At 44.3% G+C, this 23320-nt stretch overlaps 4 protein-coding genes across 5 annotated transcripts in view; 2 read left to right on the plus strand and 2 right to left on the minus strand.

The window, feature by feature from the left end:
- Window positions 1-4776, plus strand: part of LOC110523919 (integrin alpha-2) — a 31688-nt gene extending 26912 nt beyond the window's left edge. The window contains exons 22-29 of the mRNA XM_036977636.1: window positions 34-110; window positions 220-406; window positions 563-673; window positions 2537-2647; window positions 2782-2895; window positions 3016-3105; window positions 3342-3458; window positions 3651-4776. Of these exons, the coding sequence (XP_036833531.1) occupies window positions 34-110; window positions 220-406; window positions 563-673; window positions 2537-2647; window positions 2782-2895; window positions 3016-3105; window positions 3342-3458; window positions 3651-3743 (900 nt within the window). The 3' untranslated portion in view covers window positions 3744-4776. The remainder of the gene's footprint in view (window positions 1-33; window positions 111-219; window positions 407-562; window positions 674-2536; window positions 2648-2781; window positions 2896-3015; window positions 3106-3341; window positions 3459-3650) is intronic.
- LOC118936294 (molybdopterin synthase catalytic subunit) lies at window positions 4777-9846 on the minus strand. The gene is made up of 6 exons (XM_036977637.1): window positions 9725-9846; window positions 9490-9632; window positions 9157-9304; window positions 6393-6546; window positions 6071-6194; window positions 4777-5215 (listed from the first exon to the last, which is right to left on the minus strand). The coding sequence occupies exons 3-6, from the start codon at window positions 9275-9277 to the stop codon at window positions 5147-5149; spliced, it is 468 nt and encodes a 155-aa protein (XP_036833532.1). The 5' UTR covers window positions 9278-9304; window positions 9490-9632; window positions 9725-9846; the 3' UTR covers window positions 4777-5146.
- LOC110523920 (molybdopterin synthase sulfur carrier subunit) lies at window positions 4777-10128 on the minus strand. The gene is made up of 7 exons (XM_021603070.2): window positions 9991-10128; window positions 9725-9846; window positions 9490-9632; window positions 9157-9304; window positions 6393-6546; window positions 6071-6194; window positions 4777-5215 (listed from the first exon to the last, which is right to left on the minus strand). The coding sequence occupies exons 1-3, from the start codon at window positions 10000-10002 to the stop codon at window positions 9506-9508; spliced, it is 261 nt and encodes an 86-aa protein (XP_021458745.2). The 5' UTR covers window positions 10003-10128; the 3' UTR covers window positions 4777-5215; window positions 6071-6194; window positions 6393-6546; window positions 9157-9304; window positions 9490-9505.
- A 2283-nt stretch (window positions 10129-12411) lies between these two features.
- Window positions 12412-19908, plus strand: fstb (follistatin b). Of its 2 annotated transcripts, none has more exons than XM_036977638.1 (6): window positions 12412-12679; window positions 13552-13743; window positions 13938-14252; window positions 15107-15331; window positions 17101-17331; window positions 18209-19908. In XM_036977638.1, the coding sequence occupies exons 1-6, from the start codon at window positions 12586-12588 to the stop codon at window positions 18223-18225; spliced, it is 1074 nt and encodes a 357-aa protein (XP_036833533.1). In that variant the 5' UTR covers window positions 12412-12585; the 3' UTR covers window positions 18226-19908. The 2 variants fall into 2 exon arrangements, with proteins under 2 accessions (XP_036833533.1, XP_021458747.2); XM_021603072.2 differs by having other exon boundaries at window positions 12429-12679; window positions 14034-14252.
- Window positions 19909-23320: the final 3412 nt, after the last annotated feature.

Genomic DNA, 23320 nt, shown 5'->3' on the forward strand with positions numbered 1-23320 from the left:
TGCCGTTCTTAAACAATACACTGTTCCCTGCAGGTGACGTTTGGAATCAACTTTGACTTCAACCTGAATCAACTGCAGACCGAAGCCGACGTGAGCTTTGAAGCTCTAAGGTAGCACCTGTTTGCTCGTTCGTGTACCAACCACAGTTGATCATGTAGTGTTCTCTGTAAGGACTCTGGGTCTTCTTCTGTTGCACGGGCTTACTTCTCCTCTCTACAGTGACAGCACAGAGGCGAACCCGTCAGACAACCAAGCCTCTATCTCCGTCCCTGTCCACTATGACTCAGAGATCTCCCTCTCCAGGGAAGCCAATCTCAACTTCTATGTGGTTGACATGGACAATGAAGCGAAGACCGCAGTTAATACCTTCAATGACATCGGTCCGGAGTTCAAATTCTCTCTGAAGGTGAGATATCATGCGCACACAGCTACACGGTCCTTTGAGTACTTTACAATGTACACTGGTTTGCCAGTCTGGGGTAAAATACTTCCTTTCCCCTTGTGGTAGAAATGGTAAGAGAAGTATGACGCGTCAATTAGAAGTGTCTTCTCTTCTGCTTAGGTCTCTACAGGGAACTTCCCAGTCAGTCTGGCCTACCTCACAGTCTCACTGCCCAGTGCTACAGCAAGAGGGAACCCATTGCTGTACGTGACAGGAGTCAAAACAGAACCTGTGGGTATAAATAACCAGTCAACCTGCCTTGTCTCCAAATAACTAGCTTTGGCAGAGTTTTGTGCCCCTCGTATTCTGTGTCAATAGTCTTTGCTGCCAGGTCCCGTGCCAGTGTTGTTTTGGAATACAGCTGGGTTGTGCTCAGGAGAGAGAAAACAGAGCGAAACAGATTAAGCGCAACGCGGGGCTCTATTCAATCCGTAGTGCTGAAGATCCGCTTTAGAGCGTGATTGACAATTAAAGGCAATGTTCCCGCGGTCGGACACTGCATTCCCCGTTCCCGCGGTCGGACACTGCATTCCCCGTTCCCGCGGTCGGACACTGCATTCCCTTTCCCACGGTCGGACACTGCATTCCCCGTTCCCGTGGTCGGACACTGCATTCCCCGTTCCCGCGGTCGGACACTGCATTCCCCGTTCCCGCGGTCGGACACTGCATTCCCTTTCCCACGGTCGGACACTGCATTCCCCGTTCCCGCGGTCGGACACTGCATTCCCCGTTCCCGCGGTCGGACACTGCATTCCCATTCCCGCGGTCGGACACTGCATTCCCATTCCCGCGGTCGGACACTGCATTCCCATTCCCGCGGTCGGACACTGCATTCCCTTTCCCGCGGTCGGACACTGCATTCCCCGTTCCCGCGGTCGGACACTGCATTCCCCGTTCCCGCGGTCGGACACTGCATTCCCCGTTCCCGCAGTCGGACACTGCATTCCCTTTCCCACGGTCGGACACTGCATTCCCCGTTCCCGCGGTCGGACACTGCATTCCCCGTTCCCGCGGTCGGACACTGCATTCCCCGTTCCCGCGGTCGGACACTGCATTCCCGTTCCCGCTGTCGGACACTGCATTCCCATTCCCGCGGTCGGACACTGCATTCCCATTCCCGCGGTCGGACACTGCATTCCCTTTCCCGCGGTCGGACACTGCATTCCCTTTCCCGCGGTCGGACACTGCATTCCCTTTCCCGCGGTCGGACACTGCATTCCCTTTCCCGCGGTCGGACACTGCATTCCCTTTCCCGCGGTCGGACACTGCATTCCCCGTTCCCGCGGTCGGACACTTCATTCCCCATTCCCGCGGTCGGACACTGCATTCCCATTCCCGCGGTCGGACACTGCATTCCCATTCCCGCGGTTGGACACTGCATTCCCATTCCCGCGGTCGGACACTGCATTCCCATTCCCGCGGTCGGACACTGCATTCCCATTCCCGCGGTTGGACACTGCATTCCCCGTTCCCGCTGTCGGACACTGCATTCCCTTTCCCACGGTCGGACACTGCATTCCCCGTTTCCGCGGTCGGACACTGCTTCCCCTTTCCCACGGTCGGACACTGCATTCCCCGTTCCCGCGGTCGGACACTGCATTCCCAGTGAGTGGTGCATATTACAGCTCAATCGGAAATTACCTTTACATTTTAACGTGTATCTTCCGCGATACTTCAGTGTGTCACGAACTGGCTCGTAGCCCGTAACAAAAAGGGAGACAACGTGGAGATGAAGGAATAACAAAAATGTATTTATTCACTAAAGTAAACTATAAACAAGTAACAATGGTGTGTAGTCAGTAGTGTAAGTGGTTGCGTGCATACATGCAATAATGAGGGGTGTTGAATAGTGCCAAAGCAAACAAACAAACAAAACAGCCACAAAAATGCCACGACCAAAATCTAACAGTGTGTCTGCGTGGAGAATGTCCCATTTCGCTGACAACCCTCCGCACCCCGGCATCCTATCAAGAGCAAAAGAGAGAGAATTCGGCAGACAGAGTGGGAGGGTTGTCGCAAGTGAAACTGATTGAATCCAGCCCGAGGACGTGCCACCTGACCAATACGAATACAAATGTTGTTGCTGTTCTGCAGGCTGGCGAAGTGAGCTGTGAAGTAACCAGCCTCGTCAACCCTCTGAAGATCAGTGAGAAGCCTTACACAGCATCCTTCTCCAAGGAGAACCTAATGGGCACAGAGGATCTGGTGCGTGTGTGTGTGCGTGTGTGTGTGTGTGCGTGTGTGTGTTCTTTTGACAGACAGAGACAAAGATAGAGTCACAGTGTATATCTGATGATCTCCTCTGAATACATGTCCTATTGTTTTTCTGATATTTCCAGAACTGTAAGACAGCCAAGTGCCAGCCTATGAAGTGTGTCCTGAAAGACATGGGGATAAAGAGCGATTTCTTCGTGAACGTGACCACACGGATATGGAACGGTACCTTTGCTGCTGTACGTATAGATCGCACATTCATCTACTCCTCGTCATTTACATGCTTGCTGCTCCTCCTCCCATGGAGCGGCGTTGCCTCATTGCCTCTTTCGTTCTCCTCTTGTCTTGTCTCCGAGCAGTCATCCTTCCAGTCCACTGTGCTGACTGTGAGCACAGAGATAGAGACCTCCGAGCCTGAACTGCTGGTCGTCTCTCACAAGCACCTGACGGTACAGGACTAATACATCAAAGACATTTGAATACAGCCTCACCTAATATCTTTGAAACCCAGAGAGAATCTGTTAAAAAAATATATATATATGAAGTGCCTTGTTTTTGTTGTTTTGTACAAGTTCTACACTGCCCTCTCCTGGATCTAGGATGAACAGCATATTAACAGCTACAAGACTTGTATTGCCTGACCGTTCGTAAGCGTGATACATCCCGCCTCCTGTCCTGTCTGCAGGTTGGCGTCACCATCAGTAAACCAGGGGTGAAAGGAGATGTGCCTGTAGGCGTTATTGCGGGCAGTGTGATTGGAGGCCTGCTGCTATTGGCTCTGGTTATTGGCCTGCTTTGGAAGGTATTGTATGCATTCAGTCTTTTGTTGACTTTACTGCTGTAAAACTCTCTTCACAGCAGATGCTCTGAGCTTATCCTACCAAGACCAAGAAGTACTACCATGTCATCTTTTACGTCTGTGTGCCTCTCTCCCTCTCCCTCTCTGTCTCTTCCTCTGTCTCTCTCTCTCTTTCTCTCTCTCCCTCTCCCCCAGTTTGGCTTCTTCCGGAGAAAGTACAAGCAGCTGATGCAAAACACTGAGGAGGATGAGGCAGAGACCGAGGGACTGGAGAACACAGCAGCGTGAGAACCAGGCACGGGAAAGAACCCATCTCGGAAACGACAATGTGCCTACAGACTGAGAACACATAATGGCCAACGGACCACAACCACACATAAACAGTAACTGAACAAACATGAGTTGTACATACATATTGAGCCAAGGGCTTGTTAGTGGAAAGGGGCTGTCTGGTTGGGTTGGTGGCTTTAAAATGGTTTGGGTTGTGAAGTGAATGGAGTGTTTTGAGTGAGCAGAAAGACATTGGCCCTCTGACCATCAAACACATCCATACAAAGACCCGATTATGTCTGCCATCTTGGATCCTCTATAGGAAAGTAAATAATCTACGGTGCATTTTTTACTCGCTGAATTCATACTTGGGTACTGGTTTATTTTTGTTCAAATAATTGTTGCTTTTTTAGTCATAGGCCTATTGTTGGATAAGAAGCTTGTGTATAATCATTTGTCATCTCTCTGGATGTTACTGTGCAATTTACTGTGCAATTGGTTGGAAAGCACAGAAGTATATTATCAATAGCCTTTCAAATGGATATGGAAAATAGCCTACGCATAAGAGATTGTAGACAATCGGCATGGTTATCACATGTTGGCATTCTCAGCGTTTCCCTTTGCAATGGGAGGGGTTTGACATTCTGTTGATGCTGAGGCATCCTTTTTTTTGTGTGTGTACCTAATAGCAACATTTGAACAGAATCCACAACCCTTCTTTCCTACTTTCACTGGTGCACTTCCTGCCTCTGAGTATCTCAGTCGCGGTTTTCCAGAGACAACACTGTATAGTTACTACAAGCCGTACAACTGTGAAGACACCGGCTTTAGAAAATACACTGTATTCAGATCAGATTCATATAAAAATGGATGTATTTACTATTTGCGATATCAGAGCAAAAGGCCGTTTTTGAATGTGTAGAAAATGAGACTATTTATTGTGTGACTTAAATATGAAATATGTATCATTCAGATACATTATCATCCATTTAAAAAGTGTTTTACGTATTCCCTACACAGCGAAAGTAGAAAATAAAGTATTGGAAGCGTGTGCTGGTTCATTTGTTTATTTGTAAAGTTACTGTATCGTGATTGGGAGAAAAGCGAAGCTCGGTGTGAAGGTACGCGCAGTAGCAAAGACTAAACCCTCTGAGAGAATGTTTACGAGAAAAAATGTCCCACTGTTATTTTTCCAGATATATTTTCAATGGGTACATGCCACTTCTTTCCTGAACATTTTATAGCATTCAAACATTTGAAAGTGTTGTATATATACTGATGGTACATTTTATTTCATTAAAACTTTACGTACATAAAGGTGTGACTGACTATATTTTTGGATTAGGGACAGCTTTAAAAACGGATACAGTGTGTATTACCTAATATTTGGCATAAAAAAAGCTCCTAGATGAGGTTAGAGGTCAACTCTGGCATGTCCACTGGCACTCTTTGTTCTCTTTCCAACAGGACTCGTCAGCTTCATACACCTCCTACCAAAGACAGAAAACATCCCCCCAGCATTAGCTTCCTGTGGAACTAATTGCACTAATTCAAACTGTGTCTTCAGACAGGCTCTGCAGCCATGTGACTGAGTCACTTGACAATGATTAGTTTAGTTGTGGAAGTTCACACAACTCTTACATAAAGTTAAACTTCGGGATTTTGGCAGTGAAGTGTAGTAATTGCATTGTTACTGCACAAGTATATGAGCAACTTAATTGAAAGTGTTTACTAAATGTATGTATGGGTACAATGTAGTACAGAATGGTCATGGGACATAGGGTAATCATTAAAGGGATACTTCAGAATTTTGGCAACGAACCCCTAATCTACTTCCCCAGAGTCAGATGAACTCATTTTTATGTCTCTGCATCCAGTATGAAGGAAGTTAAGACGTAGTTTTGCTAACCCGTGTTAGCGCAATGACTGGAAGCCTATGGTATCTACGAGTATGCTAACAGTTACCATAAGACTTCCAGCCATTGAGCTAACGCCAGTTAGCAATTGCGCTAACGCTAGTTAACAACTTCCGTCAAATGGCACACAGAGATCGAAAAAAATGGTATCCACGAGTTCATCTGACTCTGGGGAAGTAGATTAGGGGTTCGTTGCCAAAATTCTGAAGTATCCCTTTAATGATTACCCTATGTCCCATGACCATTCTGTACTACATCGTACCCATACATACATTTAGTAAAAACTTTTAAAAGAAGTTGAATCGATACCTGTGCAGTAACAATATCGACTACAGAAACAACATTGTGTTCATGTGTGTATTTCAGCAATAACAATAGGAACCCTTCTGCGCTTTTCCGTCTCTAGCCACATGATCAGGTCCTGCTCACCTTCTTCCATATGGGCACGGTGGCTTTCAGGGTATCTATACAGTACTGCACTGCCTCCAGAGAGTCCCCCCGGTGAGGAGACGAGATGCCGATGATCACACTGGCCTCAGTCACAGGCACCACCCTGGAAAATAAAAGAATACATGTCTTATAGCATAGTTATCCTATAGTTAGTGTCACAGTTCCCCCACCCATAGTCCGACATACAGTAGTAACTAAGTGGTTGGTTGGTTGTGTTGGTTGGTTGTGTTGGTTGTGTTGGTTGGGTGGGTGGGTGGGTAGTTTACCAGGAATGAGACAGTAAGAGATTTGTGAATCTCACCCCAGTCGATGATGAACACAGATGTGCCTGACAGTCGGCCATCTTGCCCTGATGTCAGTGTATATCTTCCTGAGTTCTGATTCGGCCATGGGGATATAGGCTTCATACTCCAGCTGCATCACTTTCATCCCTTCAAAACTGTCCCTCGTCGTCCCTGAAATAATGAATCACAATCATCACTGGCATTATGGCCTCAGCTTGGACTGAACATACTATGTGCCACAACTCTGTGTTAGCCTGCTGAACTAAAAGCTAGGCATTCATCGAACCACCTCCATTAAACATGTCAAATTCAAATCAAATTTTATTGGTCACATACACATGGTTAGCAGATGTTAATGCGAGTGTGCTTCTAGCTCCGACCGCACAGTAATATCTAACAACTAATCTAACAATTTCACAACAACTACCTTATGCACACAAGTGTAAAGGAATGAATAAGAATATGTACATATAACATTTATATGGATGAGCGATGGCCTATGCCATCGCAAGATACAGTAGATGGTATAGAGTAGAGTATATACATATGAGATGAGTAATGTAGGGTATGTAAACATTATATAAAGTGCCATTGTTTAAAGTGGTTAGTGATACATTTATTACATCAAGATGCAGTAGATGGTATAGAGTACAGTATATACATATGAGATGAGTAATGTAGGGTATGTAAACATTATATAAAGTGGCATTGTTTAAAGTGACTGGTGATATAGTTATTACATCCGATTTTTAATTATTAAAGTGGCCAGAGATTTGAGTCAGTATGTTGGCAGCAGCCACTCAACGTTAGTGATGGCTGTTTAACAGTGTGATGGCCTTGAGATAGAAGCTGTTTTTCAGTCTCTTGGTCCCAGCTTTGATGCACCTGTACTGACCTCGCCTTCTGGATGATAGCGGGGTGAACAGGCAGTGGCTCGGTTGGTTGTTGTCCTTGATGATATTTTTGGCCTTCCTGTGACATGGGTTCTGTAGGTGTTCTGGAGGGCAGGTAGTTTGCCCCCGGTGATGCGTTGTGCAGACCTCACTACCCTCTGGAGAGCCTTAAGGTTGTGGGCGAAGCAGTTGCCGTACCAGGCGGTGATACAGCCCGAGAGGATGCTCTCGATTGTGTATCTAAGTGTTTTTGGTGACAAGACAAATTTCTTAAGCCTCCTGAGGTTGAAGGGGCGCTGTTGCGCCTTCTTCACCACGCTGTCTGTGTGGGTGGACCATTTCAGTTTGTCTGTGATGTGTACGCCGAGAAACTTAAAACTTTCCACCCATTCCACTACTGTCCCATCAATGTGGATAGGGGGGTGCTCCCTCTGCTGTTTCCTGAAGTCCACGATCATCTCATTTGTTTTGTTGATGTTGAGTGTGAGGTTGTTTTCCTGACACCACACTCCGAGGGCCCTCACCTCCTCCCTGTAGGCCGTCTCGTCGTTGTTGGTAATGAAGCCTACCACTGTAGTGTCGTCTGCAAACTTGATGATTGAGTTGGAGGCGTGCATGGCCACGCAGTCATGGGTGATCAGGGAGTACAGGAGAGGGCTGAGAACGCACCCTTGTGGGGCCCCAGTGTTTAGGATCAGCGGGGTGGAGATGTTGTTTCCTACCCTCACCACCTGGGGGCGGCCCATTAGAAAGTTCAGGACCCAGTTTCACAGGGCGGGGTCGAGACCCAGGGTCTCAAGCTTAATGACGAGTTTGGAGGGTACTATGGGGTTAAATGTGTAGCGTCATAGCATTCTTACAACAGCATTCTTACATAGGTATTCCTCTTGTCCAGATGGGTTAGGTCAGTGTGCAGTGTGATTGCGATTGCGTCATCTGTGGACCTATTGGGGCAGTAAGCAAATTGGAGTGGGTCTAGGGTGTCAGGTAGGGTGGAGGTGATATGGTCCTTGACTAGTCTCTCAAAGCATTTCATGATGACGGAAGTGAGTGCTACGGGGCGGTAGTCATTTAGCTCAGTTACCTTAGCTTTCTTGGGAACAGGAACAATGGTGGCCCTCTTGAAGCATGTGGGAACAGCAGACTGGGATCTGTATTGGTTGAATATGTCCGTAAACACACCAGCCAGCTGGTCTGCGCATGCTCTGAGGCCGTCTGGGCCGGCAGCCTTGCGAGGGGTAACACGTTTAAATGTTTTACTCACGTCAGCTGCAGTGAAGGAGATCCCGCAGGTTTTGGTAGTGGGCCGTGTCAGTGGCACTGTATTGTCCTCAAAGCAAGCAAATAATTTGTTTAGTTTGTCTGGGAGCAAGACGTTGGTGTCCGCGACGGGGCTGGTTTTCTGTTTGTAGTCCATGATTGTCTGTAGACCGTGTCTGAGCAGCTGAATTGCGACTCCACTTTGTCTCTATACTGACGCTTAGCTTGTTTGATTGCCTTGCGGAGGGAATAGCTGCACTGTTTGTATTCGGTCATGTTTCTGGTCACCTTGCCCTGATTAAAAGCAGTGGTTCGCGCTTTCAGTTTTGCGCGAATGCCTCCATCAATCCACGGTCTCCGGTTGGGGAAGGTTTTAATAGTCACCGTGGGTACAACATCACCAATGCCCTTGCTAATAAACTCCCGCACCGAATCAGCGTATGCATCAATGTTGTTGTCTGAGGCTATCCGGATCTCACAGGTTACTCACTCAATGCTGCTTAATCATCCTTGTTTTAAACAGAAATATCCATGACACCTTACATTGGTCAGTAAAACAGTGAGTGTTCTGATAAAACAGTAGACATAAAACAGTAGTTGAGCTGAGCTGTGTGTAGTCCCTACCCACCTATGAAGATGGAGATGGCTCCACAGGAAGGGCAGGTGACAGAGTCTGACACTGTGTCCACAGAAAGTTTGTCATGTGTCAGTTTAACGAGATCCCTGGGATCCCCTTCCGCCTCAGCCATCTGGGTTAGGAATGAGGGATGAGGACTCTAAAAGAAGCAGACATTTGACATTCAATTGAAATTGGTGGAAATTGTGAAAAAAGTAGTCTAATTTACCGCAGGGGACAAAAATCTGAACCTAAAGGCAAAGTAATTCAAAAGGACAATACTGCATATGCAATATGAATTTGTCTTCCATGATTAAGAGAGTAAATGTTAATACATTTTTTTACCTAAATTATGTTTAATTTATCCTCCACTTAACGGCGGAATGACAGCAACCTCATCCCCATCCCTAAGGCTCACACGCACGTCCCCAAGGGCCAGGTACTCCTGTCGCACAGCCAAAACAACTGAATCGCGCACAGCAGATAGTCTTGGGAATAAAGAAAATACGTGACATTAATAAAGTAACGAGTTAAATGACTAAGATATATTCTAATTGAACTTGTAGGGTCTCGTATTTACCTGGGGTGTCTGCTGACAAGGCCTTGCCACAGCTCGACGGTCGTCAGTTCTGAGGCGACCCTGATCGTCTCCGATTTGAGTCCCGTCAGCTCGGCACTTTTGGCGAAATAGAACACTGACACCTATTGAACACGTAAAAACACACACATTGCTGTAGGCCTACCGTTGACAGATATGAAGACACTGACAGTTTAGAATAATATTGAAATTCTTCTGCACCCCACTTGTTTTATTTTTGGCAAATACAAACCGCCAACTGCGCTTACCTCGATAGTCATGGATTAAGTTGTATCCGCAACATTGATAAATTAATGTAGACTACTATGTTACTACTGCAGGACTCCAGACCCGTAGACTACCAAGGGAGAATCTCAATTGCAACCTCCGGGCGTCCACTCTCCTCGCCTCCTTCTCAAAACCCATTGGATAAGATAGCCATAGATCCCGCCCCTCTGAGCTTCTCCTCCAATGGGTTCTGAGAAGGAGGCAGAAGCGAGACCGCGAGGTAAAAATCAATTGAGATTTGTTCCATGCATATCTACGTTACACTCACTCGCAGTCAGCTGACTAGAAGGCAGGAAATAGGAGGAGCGTAACATTCACTCCAAAACTAACAGACAGGCCACCAGATGTCCCCATAACACATTACAAATGTAGGCTAGACCCAAAGAAAACAATCTAAAACCACATTTTTCCCCCTATCATTCACAGCTGTTATGCCATACTCTCTACTTCTACGTCCCTCTGGTATTGCTATTTGAGGTTTAAACTATGTAAACTAGTACTAATATGTATCGGTTGCAAAAGGTTGTAAATGTCAAATTAACCATTTAAAGGGTCAATCTACAGTTGCCATATCAATTTTTGGACTTAGACAGTAATGATATGTACCAATTGATCCTTGAAGAATATAAACGTATAAATGCCTCGTGAGCTTAGTTCAACTGTCGTACCCCATCAGAACCCACAATGTAAGCTTGTTTACTCAAATGTTTGTAAACAAAGTAAATGTAAACAAGCACTGTATAGCCTCAAATTATGATTAATATAATGTTGATATCGATGTTGATATCATGGATGGGAAAAGGCCTTGCATCCATAGCAGCTGTCTCTTAATTTGAGAGTGGTTACATTTCTCCAGCCCCATATAAATATTAAGGTAATTTCCGATTGAGAAGAGATTCTCCAGCTTTAACCTTGAATGCAACGTGAGATGCTACCTGTTGATCCGTTGAGACACATGGGGAAGATCCATATACAAGCAACACTAAGGCTGTTCAACGGGCAGCTAAACTTTGGTTAATGAATTACGTTTATCTTTAAAAGCCTCTTTGGAGACGGGATTGGTCAGCCTATATTTATATATTTGACCCCAGCGAATGAGGGCCAAACAACTGTCCAATCTCTATTATTGGAATGGTGGTATTCTAACAGCTATTATTATCATCTGTTAGTCGCTATCTATTCACACTGCAATGGAGCACTTAAAAAGATTAACGCATCAAAACTGGAGCTGAGGCCACAGCCTATGCTTGGGGGTACTAGCCCACTGAAAAATAATTCTGCCCATTCCAGTAACTCTTTCTCCATTTGTATTTCTCGCTTGACAAGAAATCACTCTTGTAATATTTTTTTTGTTGTTGCATCAAATGAATTTCAATGGCAATTTAAAACTGAGCTGGTAGTATGACATTTTACTCAACACATTTTTTTGGAACAAACAGCGGGTGAGCTGTGAAACATATACATCGTATGGTGTTCAAGTATCTGTACAGTTCATGACACAGGTAGCCTACAATTTATGACATCTGAATAAAAAGGTGCGAGTTCCATCATTAAAGCCTGCACGTTTTGGACTTCTATAACCTCCTTTAAACATTGTGTGTTTGAGCTACAGACTTCCGGGTTGTACCATTGGATTGGTATATTTCTTCTACATCTGTCGATGCCAACCATTAGTCTGTGTGATTTAACAGGGGCTGAGCTAGAGCGGTGTTTGAGAGAGTCCTGGCTTGGTCTTTTTTACAAAAATGTATGTAGAGTCCGAATGGTTTGAGCTGCAAACCATTCAAATCGATTCATGAAAAGATGATACTCTCACTACCACATGTTTCGCTCTATGACGCTAAACAGGAGTGATGAACAAATAAGGGGTTCTTCTACATAGAAGATCACAGAAAATCTCAGGACATAACGTCTATAATACTGTAATAAGCTCACATAGTTGCTGTCACAAACTCAAACTCCACACAGTATACACATAGCATTGATATTCATTCATACATTTTTATCAGGAATTTGCTTTGGCAGACCTTACTTTTGTATTGACATTTGTACAACTCATGAATGCAACTACTTATATCGAATTGTTTTGTGTTCTACTTGTAGCCATGGTTGTCCTGAAAAGAAAAAGGGAAAACACTTAATTGCGAGGCTAAATCTAAGGGCTGGACATGCAGATAAATGAAAGTCAGATAAATGAAAAGCCGATATTTTCTGTGATTTCGGGACTGATATTAATGCCCTATCTGGTCAACATTGTGGTCTTGCCACGCATCTCCACCGTCAGTACTCCTGCCCCCAAAGTAGTCTTTAATGCACGCTCAATATTGAGTTGCTCTTCAGTAGACTACCTGATGAAGGGGAAGCTATAATACAATATATCTCTCTCTCCACCCCCCACCAATTTGAAGACCGCCCACTTCAGATATTTTGCTTGAGGAGACCCCTTTAAAGATTTAAAAAGAGAGACGGAGTCGGACAGTTTGACAGTCACTCACTGAGGGTTGGCATTGCGTGCGCACAGACACAACTTCTTCGCTGCGCGTCTAGTGGCTCACGCCAGTCCGCCTTCTGTCCCCATGTTTAGGATGCTACAAACACCGCAGCTCCGCCAAGGCGTCATTGCGCTTTTCATGTGGTTCACTCACTTTATGGAGGACCACAAAGTCCAGGGTGAGTATGCTATGATTAATTATGTGATATGGCATAACTTTTTAAGGTCTAGTGTGTAGGCGACATTTGTCATTGGTGCATCAGTCCATGGGAACCTTCATTCAACCTAGTGACATCTCATACAACATGGAAAGGCGACTGCATGGGTGTGTAACTTTGAGTTAAATCTTTGCTTCTGACTTTCTGGACTGAATTCAGTTGTAGTTATGTACTTTCATGTTTTTTGCACTTCCAAATTACCACATTTTCTAAGAAAACGCGGTACCAAGCTCAGTAAATGCATCTTTCAAATACGTCATAAGAACATATGGGTGATTTTGTATTAAACGATTGGTGATTGTGTCTGAAACAAAAGATGTTGGCTCTAATGGAGTTCATGGCAAAATGCTATCCGTCATAAAATTACGCGTGGGTAGTCTGAAGAAGGAATCTATTGCACATGGAGATTGGTCAACATGACTCCCTATACCTTTACAAGTGGGTCAATGTCCTGCGAGCTGAGCTGAGACAGATGGACTGGTGAGTCCCAAGGAGGAGTTACGCGCGGCTCCTCTCGTGCGTCCTTTGGTGAAATCCCGCTGCGTTGGGATTTATTGGACTTTACGCAATCAGACACATTTGGCACAGCCTGTATTGTAGAACTTTGCTCTAAACACACACACACACACACACACACACACACACACACACACACACACACACACACACACACACACACACACACACACACTTCTTTGCTTAGAGCAAAGTTTTGGGGTGCTATAGGGGGAAATGTGGTGTTGTTTACGCTGTAGCCTGCTCAAATAAGGCTCTACTTTACCGTTATACCTGTGATATGAGACGTTAATTGGACATGGGCTGTCTCTCTCCAGCCGGTAACTGCTGGTTGCAGCAGGGTAAGAACGGCCGGTGCCAGGTGCTCTACATGTCCGGGATGACCCGGGAGGACTGCTGCCGGAGTGGTCGTCTGGGCACGGCCTGGACCGAGGAAGACGTGCCCAACAGCACGCTGTTCCGGTGGATGATCTTCAATGGAGGCGCGCCTAATTGCATACCTTGTAAAGGTGAGTGAAAGTGTGTGGTAATGATGAATGTCCTCATTGCCATCAGTGCAACACTATTCTGGAAACCTGGTGGAACTTCTTGCAAAAAAAACTCCAACATGTTATAAAGTGTGTGGCATGTAATGCTAAGTAATAACTCCCACATAGTATCCTGTGATAATGGGTTTTGATAAAGGCATTTGTCCTTATATCAGACGGACCCATTATGTATGATGACCGGTTCCTCCATCCGTCCATCCATCCATCCATCCATCCACCCAACCATCCATCCATCCATCCATCCATTTCAGAAACATGCGACAGCGTCGACTGTGGTCCTGGGAAGAGATGCAAGATGAACAAGAGGAACAAGCCTAGGTGTGTGTGTGCTCCGGACTGCTCCAACGTCACAGGGCATGGGTCCGTCTGTGGGTCCGATGGAAAGTCCTACAGGGACGAGTGCACCATGCTCAGGGCCCGGTGCAGAAACCATCCCAACTTGGAGGTCCAGTACCACGGGCGCTGCCGCAGTAAGTCCCTCTCAGGATTAGGCTAGCAAAATTCGGGAAACTTTGCCAAAATCCTTACGTTTTCCAGATACAGTATCCCAGTTGTAGGATCCCTCCCTGCTTACTCCCTCTTGATTCTGGGAATTTTTGGAAACGTTTCAGGAATTTTGCAACCCTGCCAGTTCATTATTACAGGGTCAAATGAGGACATGCTCTCACTTTCAGTGAGGAACTTTCAGCCAGATTTATCTTCCATTTCCAGTCCTTCACTTATATGTATTATTTCGGAAACAATTGTCTGACTTGTGAAACTATACCAGGTTTAGGTTCAAATACTGTTTTCCCATGTATGGCACAAGGGGCATACTGTACTTACTGTTTATGACCTGGAGGCAGTAGACTAGGCATTACTAGGCTCCCTGCCTAAAGTGGGCCAGGATTCACTCACTGGTAGACGGTGCACACACTTCAGAGTGTGTGAGGCTGAGTATCAACTATTGTAGACTGGTGTACCAATCTGATTCTCAGCACATGTTCTGGTGTATGGGCATAGAAACAGCTGGTTTAGAAAACTTTAGAGTATTGCAGGTCCAAAAAAAGACCAGAAGTGTGAGGCGGAGTCTGTCATCTGACTTCACACATAGGCTAAGTCAAACTTCGGCAGTAAGGAAAGCTTATATATTACTGCTCCATAGCAGCAAAGGGAAAAACAAACATCACATGTGAGTGAATACTCACCTGGCGTGATCTGAGATTGGTGAAGTGAAATGATCTAATTGTGTATAATTGAATGGTTCACATGTCATGAACAGTGTCACATTAGTCAGTCATGCCTCTAAATGTTTCTGTGTGCGTGTGCGTGTTTCCATCCACAGAGACATGTCATGGGGTCCGCTGTCCCGGTAGCGCGTCGTGTGTCGTGGACCAGACGAATAACGCCTACTGTGTGACATGTAATCACCAGTGTCCAGAGGTGACGTCCCCAGACCAGTACCTGTGTGGGAACGATGGTGTTGTTTACGCCAGCTCCTGCCACCTGAGGAGAGCCACGTGCATCTTGGGAAGGTCCATTGGTGTGGCCTACGAAGGGAAATGCATTGGTAACTACTAGAGCGTCGATATGTGGAGTTGTACGTGAAGTTGATATATCAGTTGTCGAATGGAGTTTGGACACACCTGCTCATTCTAGGGTTTTTCTTTATTTTGACAATTTTCTACATTATAGAATAATAGTGAGAACATCAAAACTATGAAATAGCACATATGGAATCATGTAGTAATCAAGAAAGTGTTAAACAAATCAAAATATATTTTATATTTGAGATTCTTCAAAGTAGCCACCTTTGCCTTGATGACAGCTTTGCACACTCTTGTGGCATTCTCTCAACCAGCTTCATGAGGTAGTCACCTGGAATGCATTTCAATTAACAGGTATACCCTGTTAAAAGTTAATTAGTGGAATTTCTTTCCTTCTTAATGCGTTTGAGCCAATCAGCCGACAGTCAATCATTACTTTAAGACAACATGGTCAGTCAATCTGGAAAATGTCAAGAACTTTGAATGTTTCTTTAAGTGCAGTCACAAAAAACCTTCAAGCGCTATAATGAAACTGGCTCTCATGAGGACCGCCACAGGAAAGGAAGACCAGGAGTTACCTCTGCTGCAGCCCAAATAAATTCTTCACAGAGTTCAAGTAACAGTTACATTTCAACATCAACTGTTCATAGGAGACTGTGTGAATCAGTTCTTCATGGTCGAATTGCTGTAAAGAAACCACTACCAAAGTATTCCAGTAATAAGAAGAGAGTTGCTTGAGCCAAGAAACACGAGCAATGGACATTAGACCAGTGGAAATCTGTCCTTTGGTCTGAGGAGTCCAAATTTGATATTTTTGGTTCCAACCGCCATGTCTTTGTGAGAGGTAGATTAGGTGAACGGATGATCTCCGCATGTGTGGTTCCCTCCGTGAAGCATGGAGGAGGAAGTGTGATGGTGTAGGTTTTTTTTGCTGGTGACACTGTCTGTGATTTATTTAGAATTCAAGGCACACTTAACCAGCATGGCTACCACAGCATTCTGCAACAATGCACCATCCCATCTGGTTTGCGCTTAGTTGGACTATCATTTGTTTTTCAACAGGACAATGACCCAACACACCTTCAGGCTGTGTAAGGGCTATTTGACCAAGAAGGAGAGTGATGGAGCGCTGTATCAGATGACCTGGCCTCCACAATCACCCGACCTCAACCTAATTGAGATGGTTTGGGATGAGTTGGAGCGCAGAGGGAAGGAAAAGCAGCCAACAAGTGCTCAGCATATGTGGAAACTCCTTCAAGGCTGTTGGAGAAGCCTTCCAGGTGAAGCTGGTTGAGAGAAGGCCAAGAGTGTGCAAAGCTGTCATCAAGGCAAAGGGTGGCTATTTGAAGAATCTAAAATATATTTAGATTTGTTTGACACTTTCTGGTTACTACATGATTCCATATATGTTATTTCCTAGTTTTGATGTCTTCACTATTATTCTACAATGTAGAAAAATAGTTTAAAACAAAAAGAAAATACTTGAATGAGTGGGTGTGTCCAAACTTTTGACTGGTACTGTAGATTGATGAAGATTTTATTGCTTTGGTCTGCCAAGCTTTCGGTCACAAAGACCTTTGTCAGATTATACTGGGGTAGTAGGTCCACTAAGCATCAGAAAATGTGTCTGTTCTGTCCGTCCTAATTCACACAGGCAGGGCACTAAGTCTATTGGCGCAATCACCAGAATCATGCTGTCTGTTTGAGTCAGAAAATGGATCTGCACTGGCCTGGGCCTGTGAGGGAGTGTAACAATAGTGTCTGATGCTCTCTGTGTGCGTCTCCTCTCCAGACGCCAGGTCATGCGAGGACATTGTGTGTCGGGGAGCAAAGAGTTGTCTGTGGGATGAAGCGAGTGGCCGCGGACGCTGCTCCGTGTGCGATGAAGCGTGTCCAGATAGTCGGCATGCCGAGAGTGTGTGCGCCAGTGACAACAACACCTACCCCAGCGAGTGTTCCATGAGGCAGGCCGCCTGTGCTCAGCAGCGCCTCCTGGAGGTCAAACACTCAGGATCCTGCAACTGTAAGTACACGGTTGCATTTCAAATGGCACCCTATTCTCTATATAGTGCACTACTTTCGACCAGACCGACGCATCCATTGAGAACTTAGGAGAAAGTGGCTCCAACTCCAATACATGCATTTCCCCAGTCAGTTTACCCAAATGTTTACCCAGTCAGTTTACCCAAATGTTTACCCAGTCAGTTTACCCAAATGTTTACCCAAGGTCATCATAGAGTGGAAAATCCTAAGTAACATCAATGCGTTACTAAGTTAACATTTGACTTAAGTGGAAGTTAGGATAAAAATAACTCCAACCCTCATCCTATTTTCACAACGTGATGTTATGTTAAAGTTGTCTTAGTGTGGCGATTGTGGCAAAGTCACTTGCTTGTACAAGTATGATAGTGCAGTCTTTATCTCAGCCTGGGAATGAGGTTAGATACAATGTAAAGGCAAACCTTATGACCGACCCCCTCATAAATTGACTGTTATTCTATTGTTCCCGTGATGTTTGATTAATTCAAAACATGGATGAATGTCTCTCAGTGTATCCCATCCTATAAATACCACAATGCCTTGTATTTCTCCTGTAAACAGTAAACAGTAATGTTGCTGTGATTAAATTATTTCAGCATGTGGATTATGAGGACTGGGTTTTGGATGGTTTGTTTTTTGGATGGGGTTTTGACTACATCTGCCTGTGGATGTTTGTTATGAAGATAAATATTTTTAAAGGGCAAATACCACACTAACAGGGTGGTCCTTTGCAGAAATGGGATAGGTCCCAGTCCTGTCTTGTGCATCAGCTGAAAGCGGAGTTTCACAACGCAGAAGTTGTATTATACTGTATTGTAAGGATGAGTATATGAGCTCTGTTCTGTTCTCTCTATTTTCAGGTTTAAACCAGGTTTAAACCACTGAGTCAACTAACCCTCATACACCACCACTGCCCTGCCCAGCCCAGCCCAGCCCAGCCAACACCCCAGCGTCTCAGCCTCCCAGGACCCAGCTTCTATGATAACCAGAATCACCTTGCTTCATGTCCCATGCGGGAGGAGAAGACCGCCAGTGAGTCAAGTCAAGGAAAAGAAGCTAAATGTTGCAGTGAGATTCTGTGCCGTTGTCATGTTCACTGATGCAACAGCAAGTGAACCGTTTTGTTCTTCCATTTAGTCATCATCAGACACAGAACTTTGAGGAAGAGGAGGACAAAGAAGAGGAGGAAAAAGAGCAGGAACACTAGGAATTTCCTACATCAATACGTCCTCCAACACAGACCGGATGATAAACATTCATAATAGCTGAACAGTGTTTCAGTTCAGCCACAGAATACTGTTCATACTGTACATAAAGTGTATGATTATTTATTGTGCTGAGCCCAGTTTCCCCAGATGCATCTTAAGGCTAAGAACCTATGGTTCTAACCACGAACTTAGCCTTCAGATGCTTTTGGGAAACCGGACCTATAGGAAGAGAAGAGGAACTAAGCAATCGTATATTTCGAAACGTCTGTGCGTTGGTTTACTTGTATGTATTTATATATTTTGTTTATTATTATTTATACATTTACAGTGTCAGTCTGTCTTACTGTGTATACCCTTTTGTCTCTCGCATTTTATCCAAAGAGAAAGTGTATTATTTATTTGAGGTGCAATGCTACCCACGTTGATGTTCTTCTCATGTAAACTCCTGTAACGCAATTCTCTTATCTGAGCTGTACACATCCGCTTGTCGTCGGGCAAAGATTTTGATTTTTTTCCCCATCTTACCGTGTCCCTCCATTGTGAAATGTTGGCTAGCTAGTTGTGTGTGTTCCAGTTTATTTTATTGAGAACCTTTTTGCTCACTGATGTATAATACCCTTGTGAGAGAAAGGCCCTGGTTTTGTTTTTACAACTCAAAGCTGACGAAAATGGCTTTGTCTAGTTTTTGTTGAACAAAAGTTACCCCGTCCTAGTCCCAGTCCAGTGCATACCAATACTTTTAGTCAAATAGTCTCTTTCCCATCAGAAATGTTATAGCTTTTGTGCATTATGGGGAAGAGGATGGAGAATACTGTGACTGAAACAATGTATGTATTCTGTTTTATACAACATCGGAGTAGGATTTCATTTCATTTTTGAGTTGACACTATTTTTCTTTTTCATATTTCATAACGTGCCATTTGATACTCTTGCACACTTTGATTTGCCAATGTTTTTCAGTGCGGTCAATCACTGAATGACCTCACTCCCTCTGAGCCAAGAAAATGCAACTTACCACACAATCTTCGTCACATACAATATATCACACTTAAGCATGTTGTTTTTCCTCACACTTTTGGGGGATATTCATATGACTTAACTGCTGCGGTAAATTTACTACCTGTTTGTCCAAAACAGAAATCTGTTTTCAGAAGATAACAGCTGCTAAATTTACAGTGGGGATAAACATCGATGAATAAACCCTGGTCTACTTTGTTATATTATGTTGAATAGAGATTCAGTCATAAATATATAGTTTTGTATTTTTTATGTGAATGTTAAATGTACATAATAGCTATTATGATGATATTTGTACAGGGCAAGAGAGTAAAGAATAAAATCATTTTTTCCCTCAAACTTTTTGTGCTTTGTCTACCATTTACACACGACACAAAGCAAATACCTACCTTTCCTCTCCTGTCTACTCAATCCAGTTCAGTGTTCTACATCATCATCAGATTTGCATTAATACAATCACAGCCAGACAGTCAGTCAGTTTCTCTCCTCAACTACCTGAGTGTTATCTGTTACTTGTGCTGAAGGACCACATAGATAGATACTGTATTTATCTCCATGTGCAGGACAGAACTGTCACTCAGTCACAGCCATATTTAAACTGGTAGATTAAACTTGTGGCTGATCGACTGAAGCATGTTTGGCATCGTTTCCCCAGCCGTGTGAAAAGCGGTCTGTCTGTCTGTCTGTGAGAGAGAGAGAGAGAAACAGATCGGGGGCATCAGGGTCCAACAGACATGAACCAGCCCAGCAGCTCTCTGCCTCACCATCCCTCTCCCTGCTCTGCCTTGGATCTGAACCCGAGACTCTCATCTAATCACATTTCAGCAGCAGTAAATGCGATCCTAATCGTACTGTGTGTGCCGTGACTGGTCCTTGTCTGTCTTTTTTTGGAAAATGCTGCCTGGGCCTGGGAGTCCACACTGCTAATATAACAACATTATGGAAATGCTGATGCGACAGTCTGAGCCGAGGCTGAGCTGAGTGGGAGCATTTCCCATGGTGGCATCAGAGGTGAGGTTACTCTCTCTCTCTTCTCTCCTGTCCTGACCTTGGCATAGCATGAAAGGCAAAACCTGGAAGGTTGCACTGAGAACCAGTGACTCATCACTAAGTTACTTTAATAGATTATAAAGTTCTAGAAATGATTGCACATACATTGCACATACAGTAGACATTGAAACAGGATTGCAGAATGTCATGCCTGTTTTTAATAGGAGAAGAGGACATTTTGAGCGAGGGAGGGAGGGCGCGAGATAGATAGGGGAGAAAGAGAGGCAGACAGACAGAGAGACAGATAGCCAGAGAGACAGACAGGCATAGTGAGAGAGAGAGAGAGAGAAGTGAGTGAACCAATGACTCGAAAAAGGAGGTGTTGCTGAAGTTTCATACGAAAAGTGTTAGACGGTAACAGTGCTTGACGGGGTGCTCAAAGTGCTGCCCACACACAATGCCGTCTGCCAGAAACTGGGGACCATTTTGGACTAGTCTAGTTAGACGGACCAGATGAGCGTGTTATATGAATCCTTTCCTCTTTCCTGTTCACAGACAGACCCCTGTAGCCCTGACAGACTAGACCCGACCCCACTAGCCCTGGCAGACAGACCCAACCGGACACGCCACAGAGCCCTGCTGAGCTCCTCTTAGGAGTTCAATAGAAACGTGTGAAAATGTGTAGCTTTCTGTGGAAAAGGACTGTATCAAGTCAGTCACAGCAGGTCTCCGCAGGGCAGGGGGCTGGCTGGGAGCTGGGAGCACATCACAGCACAGCGTGTACGCTACCACTTGTACACTCTGGAAAAGGAATGAACGAACACTGGGGATCTATTGAAATTGAAACAGTACAGTCCCACTGGGCACACACTGGTTGAATCAACGCAATTTGTCAATGTATTGTGAAATGGAATCAATGCGGAAAATACACTGGATTTGAAAAAAGTAATCAACTAGTACTGTTTTCATCTAATTTCAACCAGCGTTGTCAACATTGAAATTAGGGTAAAACTTCAACTTAATACTTTGAGTTAACCTGACTAACAGGTTGTTACATCAATTTAATTTCAACAAAATCATCAGATGTACACTACTGTTAAAAAGTTTGGGGTCACTTTGAAATGTCCTTGTTTTTGTCACGCCCTGATCTGTTTCACCTGTCTCTGTGCTTGTCTCCACCCACCTCCAGGTGTCGCCCATCTTCCCCATTATCCCCTGTGTATTTAAACCTGTGTTTTCTGTTTGTCTGTTGCCAGCTTGTCTTGTTCGTTCCTCGTCCTCCTGGTTTTGACCCTTGCCTGTCCTGATGCTGTGCCTTCGCCTCTACTCTGGATTCCTGACCCTGACCGCCGTCCTGTACCTTGGCCCCACTACTCTGGATTATCGACCCCTGCCTGCCTTGACCTGTCGTTTGCCTGCCGAGGTTGTTACAATAAACATTGTTACTTCAACACAGTCTGCACTTCAGTCTTACCTGAAACCGGATAGTTCTTTTTAAAGAAAAGCACATCTTTTGTTCATTATAATAACATAAAATTGATCAGAAAAACAGTGTAGACATTGTTAATGTTGTAAATGACTATTGTCGCTGGAAACGGCTAATTTTTAATGGAATATCTACATAGGCGTACAGAGTCCCATTATCAGCAACCATCACTCCTGTGTTCCAATGGCAAGTTGTGTTAGCTAATCCAAGTTCATTTTAAAAAGCTAATTGATCATTAGAAAACATTTTTGAAGGCATTCTTTAGACTAGTTGAGTATCTGGAACATCATCATTTGTGGGTTCGATTACAGGCTCAAAATGGCCAGATACAAAGACTTTCAATCTGAAACCCGTCAGTCTATTCTTGTTCTGAGAAATTAAGGCTATTCCATGATAGAAATTGCCACGACACTGAAGATCTCATACAACACTGTGAACTAGCTTCATTGAATAGTACCTGCAAAACACCCGTCTCAATGTCAACAGTGAAGTATAGGCGATTCCGGGATGCTGGTCTTCTAGGCAGAGTTCCTCTGTCCAGTGTCTATTATTTTGCCCATCTTAATATTTTATTTGTATTGGCCAGTCTGAGATATGGCTTTTTCTTTGCAACTCTGCCTTCAGCTGTGCTAGCATAATTGCAAAAGGGTTTTCTAATGATCAATTAGCCATTTAAAATGATAAACTTGGATTAGCTAACGCAACGTGCCATTGGAACACAGGAGTGATGGTTGCTGATAATTGGCCTATGTAGATATTCCATAAAAAATCTGCCGTTTCCAGCTACAATAGTCATTTACAACATTAACAATGTCTACACTGTATTTCTGTTCAATTTGACATTTTAATGGACTAACAAATGTGCTTTTCTTTCAAAAACAAGGACATTTCTAAGTGACCCCAAACTTTTAAAATTGCAATAAAAATTCCACTTAAACGTTAAAATCCTATATTCAATATACTGTACATTGGATGGTGGAATTTCATATTTGAGTAGACATATTTTACTTGACCTTGTGTCAATGTTGATAGTAAAATGGTATGTTTGAATCAACGTCATTGTTTCAGCGTAATGCTATCAGCTGAAATAAAGATAAATATTAAGTAAAATAAGAAGCCACAGTCCAACGAGTTCTACTCGAACAGGGACTCCTACTGGTATATGAGGGGTAATACACTCTTCCTGCTTATGTTTCTAAACAATGTGTGTTCGTTTCAGCTGAGCTATCATCCCACCACATTTAGACATTGACCAGGTTCCATACTTATTT

This window comes from Oncorhynchus mykiss, chromosome 5 (genome assembly GCF_013265735.2).
Source record: "Oncorhynchus mykiss isolate Arlee chromosome 5, USDA_OmykA_1.1, whole genome shotgun sequence".
Taxonomy (NCBI): domain Eukaryota; kingdom Metazoa; phylum Chordata; class Actinopteri; order Salmoniformes; family Salmonidae; genus Oncorhynchus; species Oncorhynchus mykiss.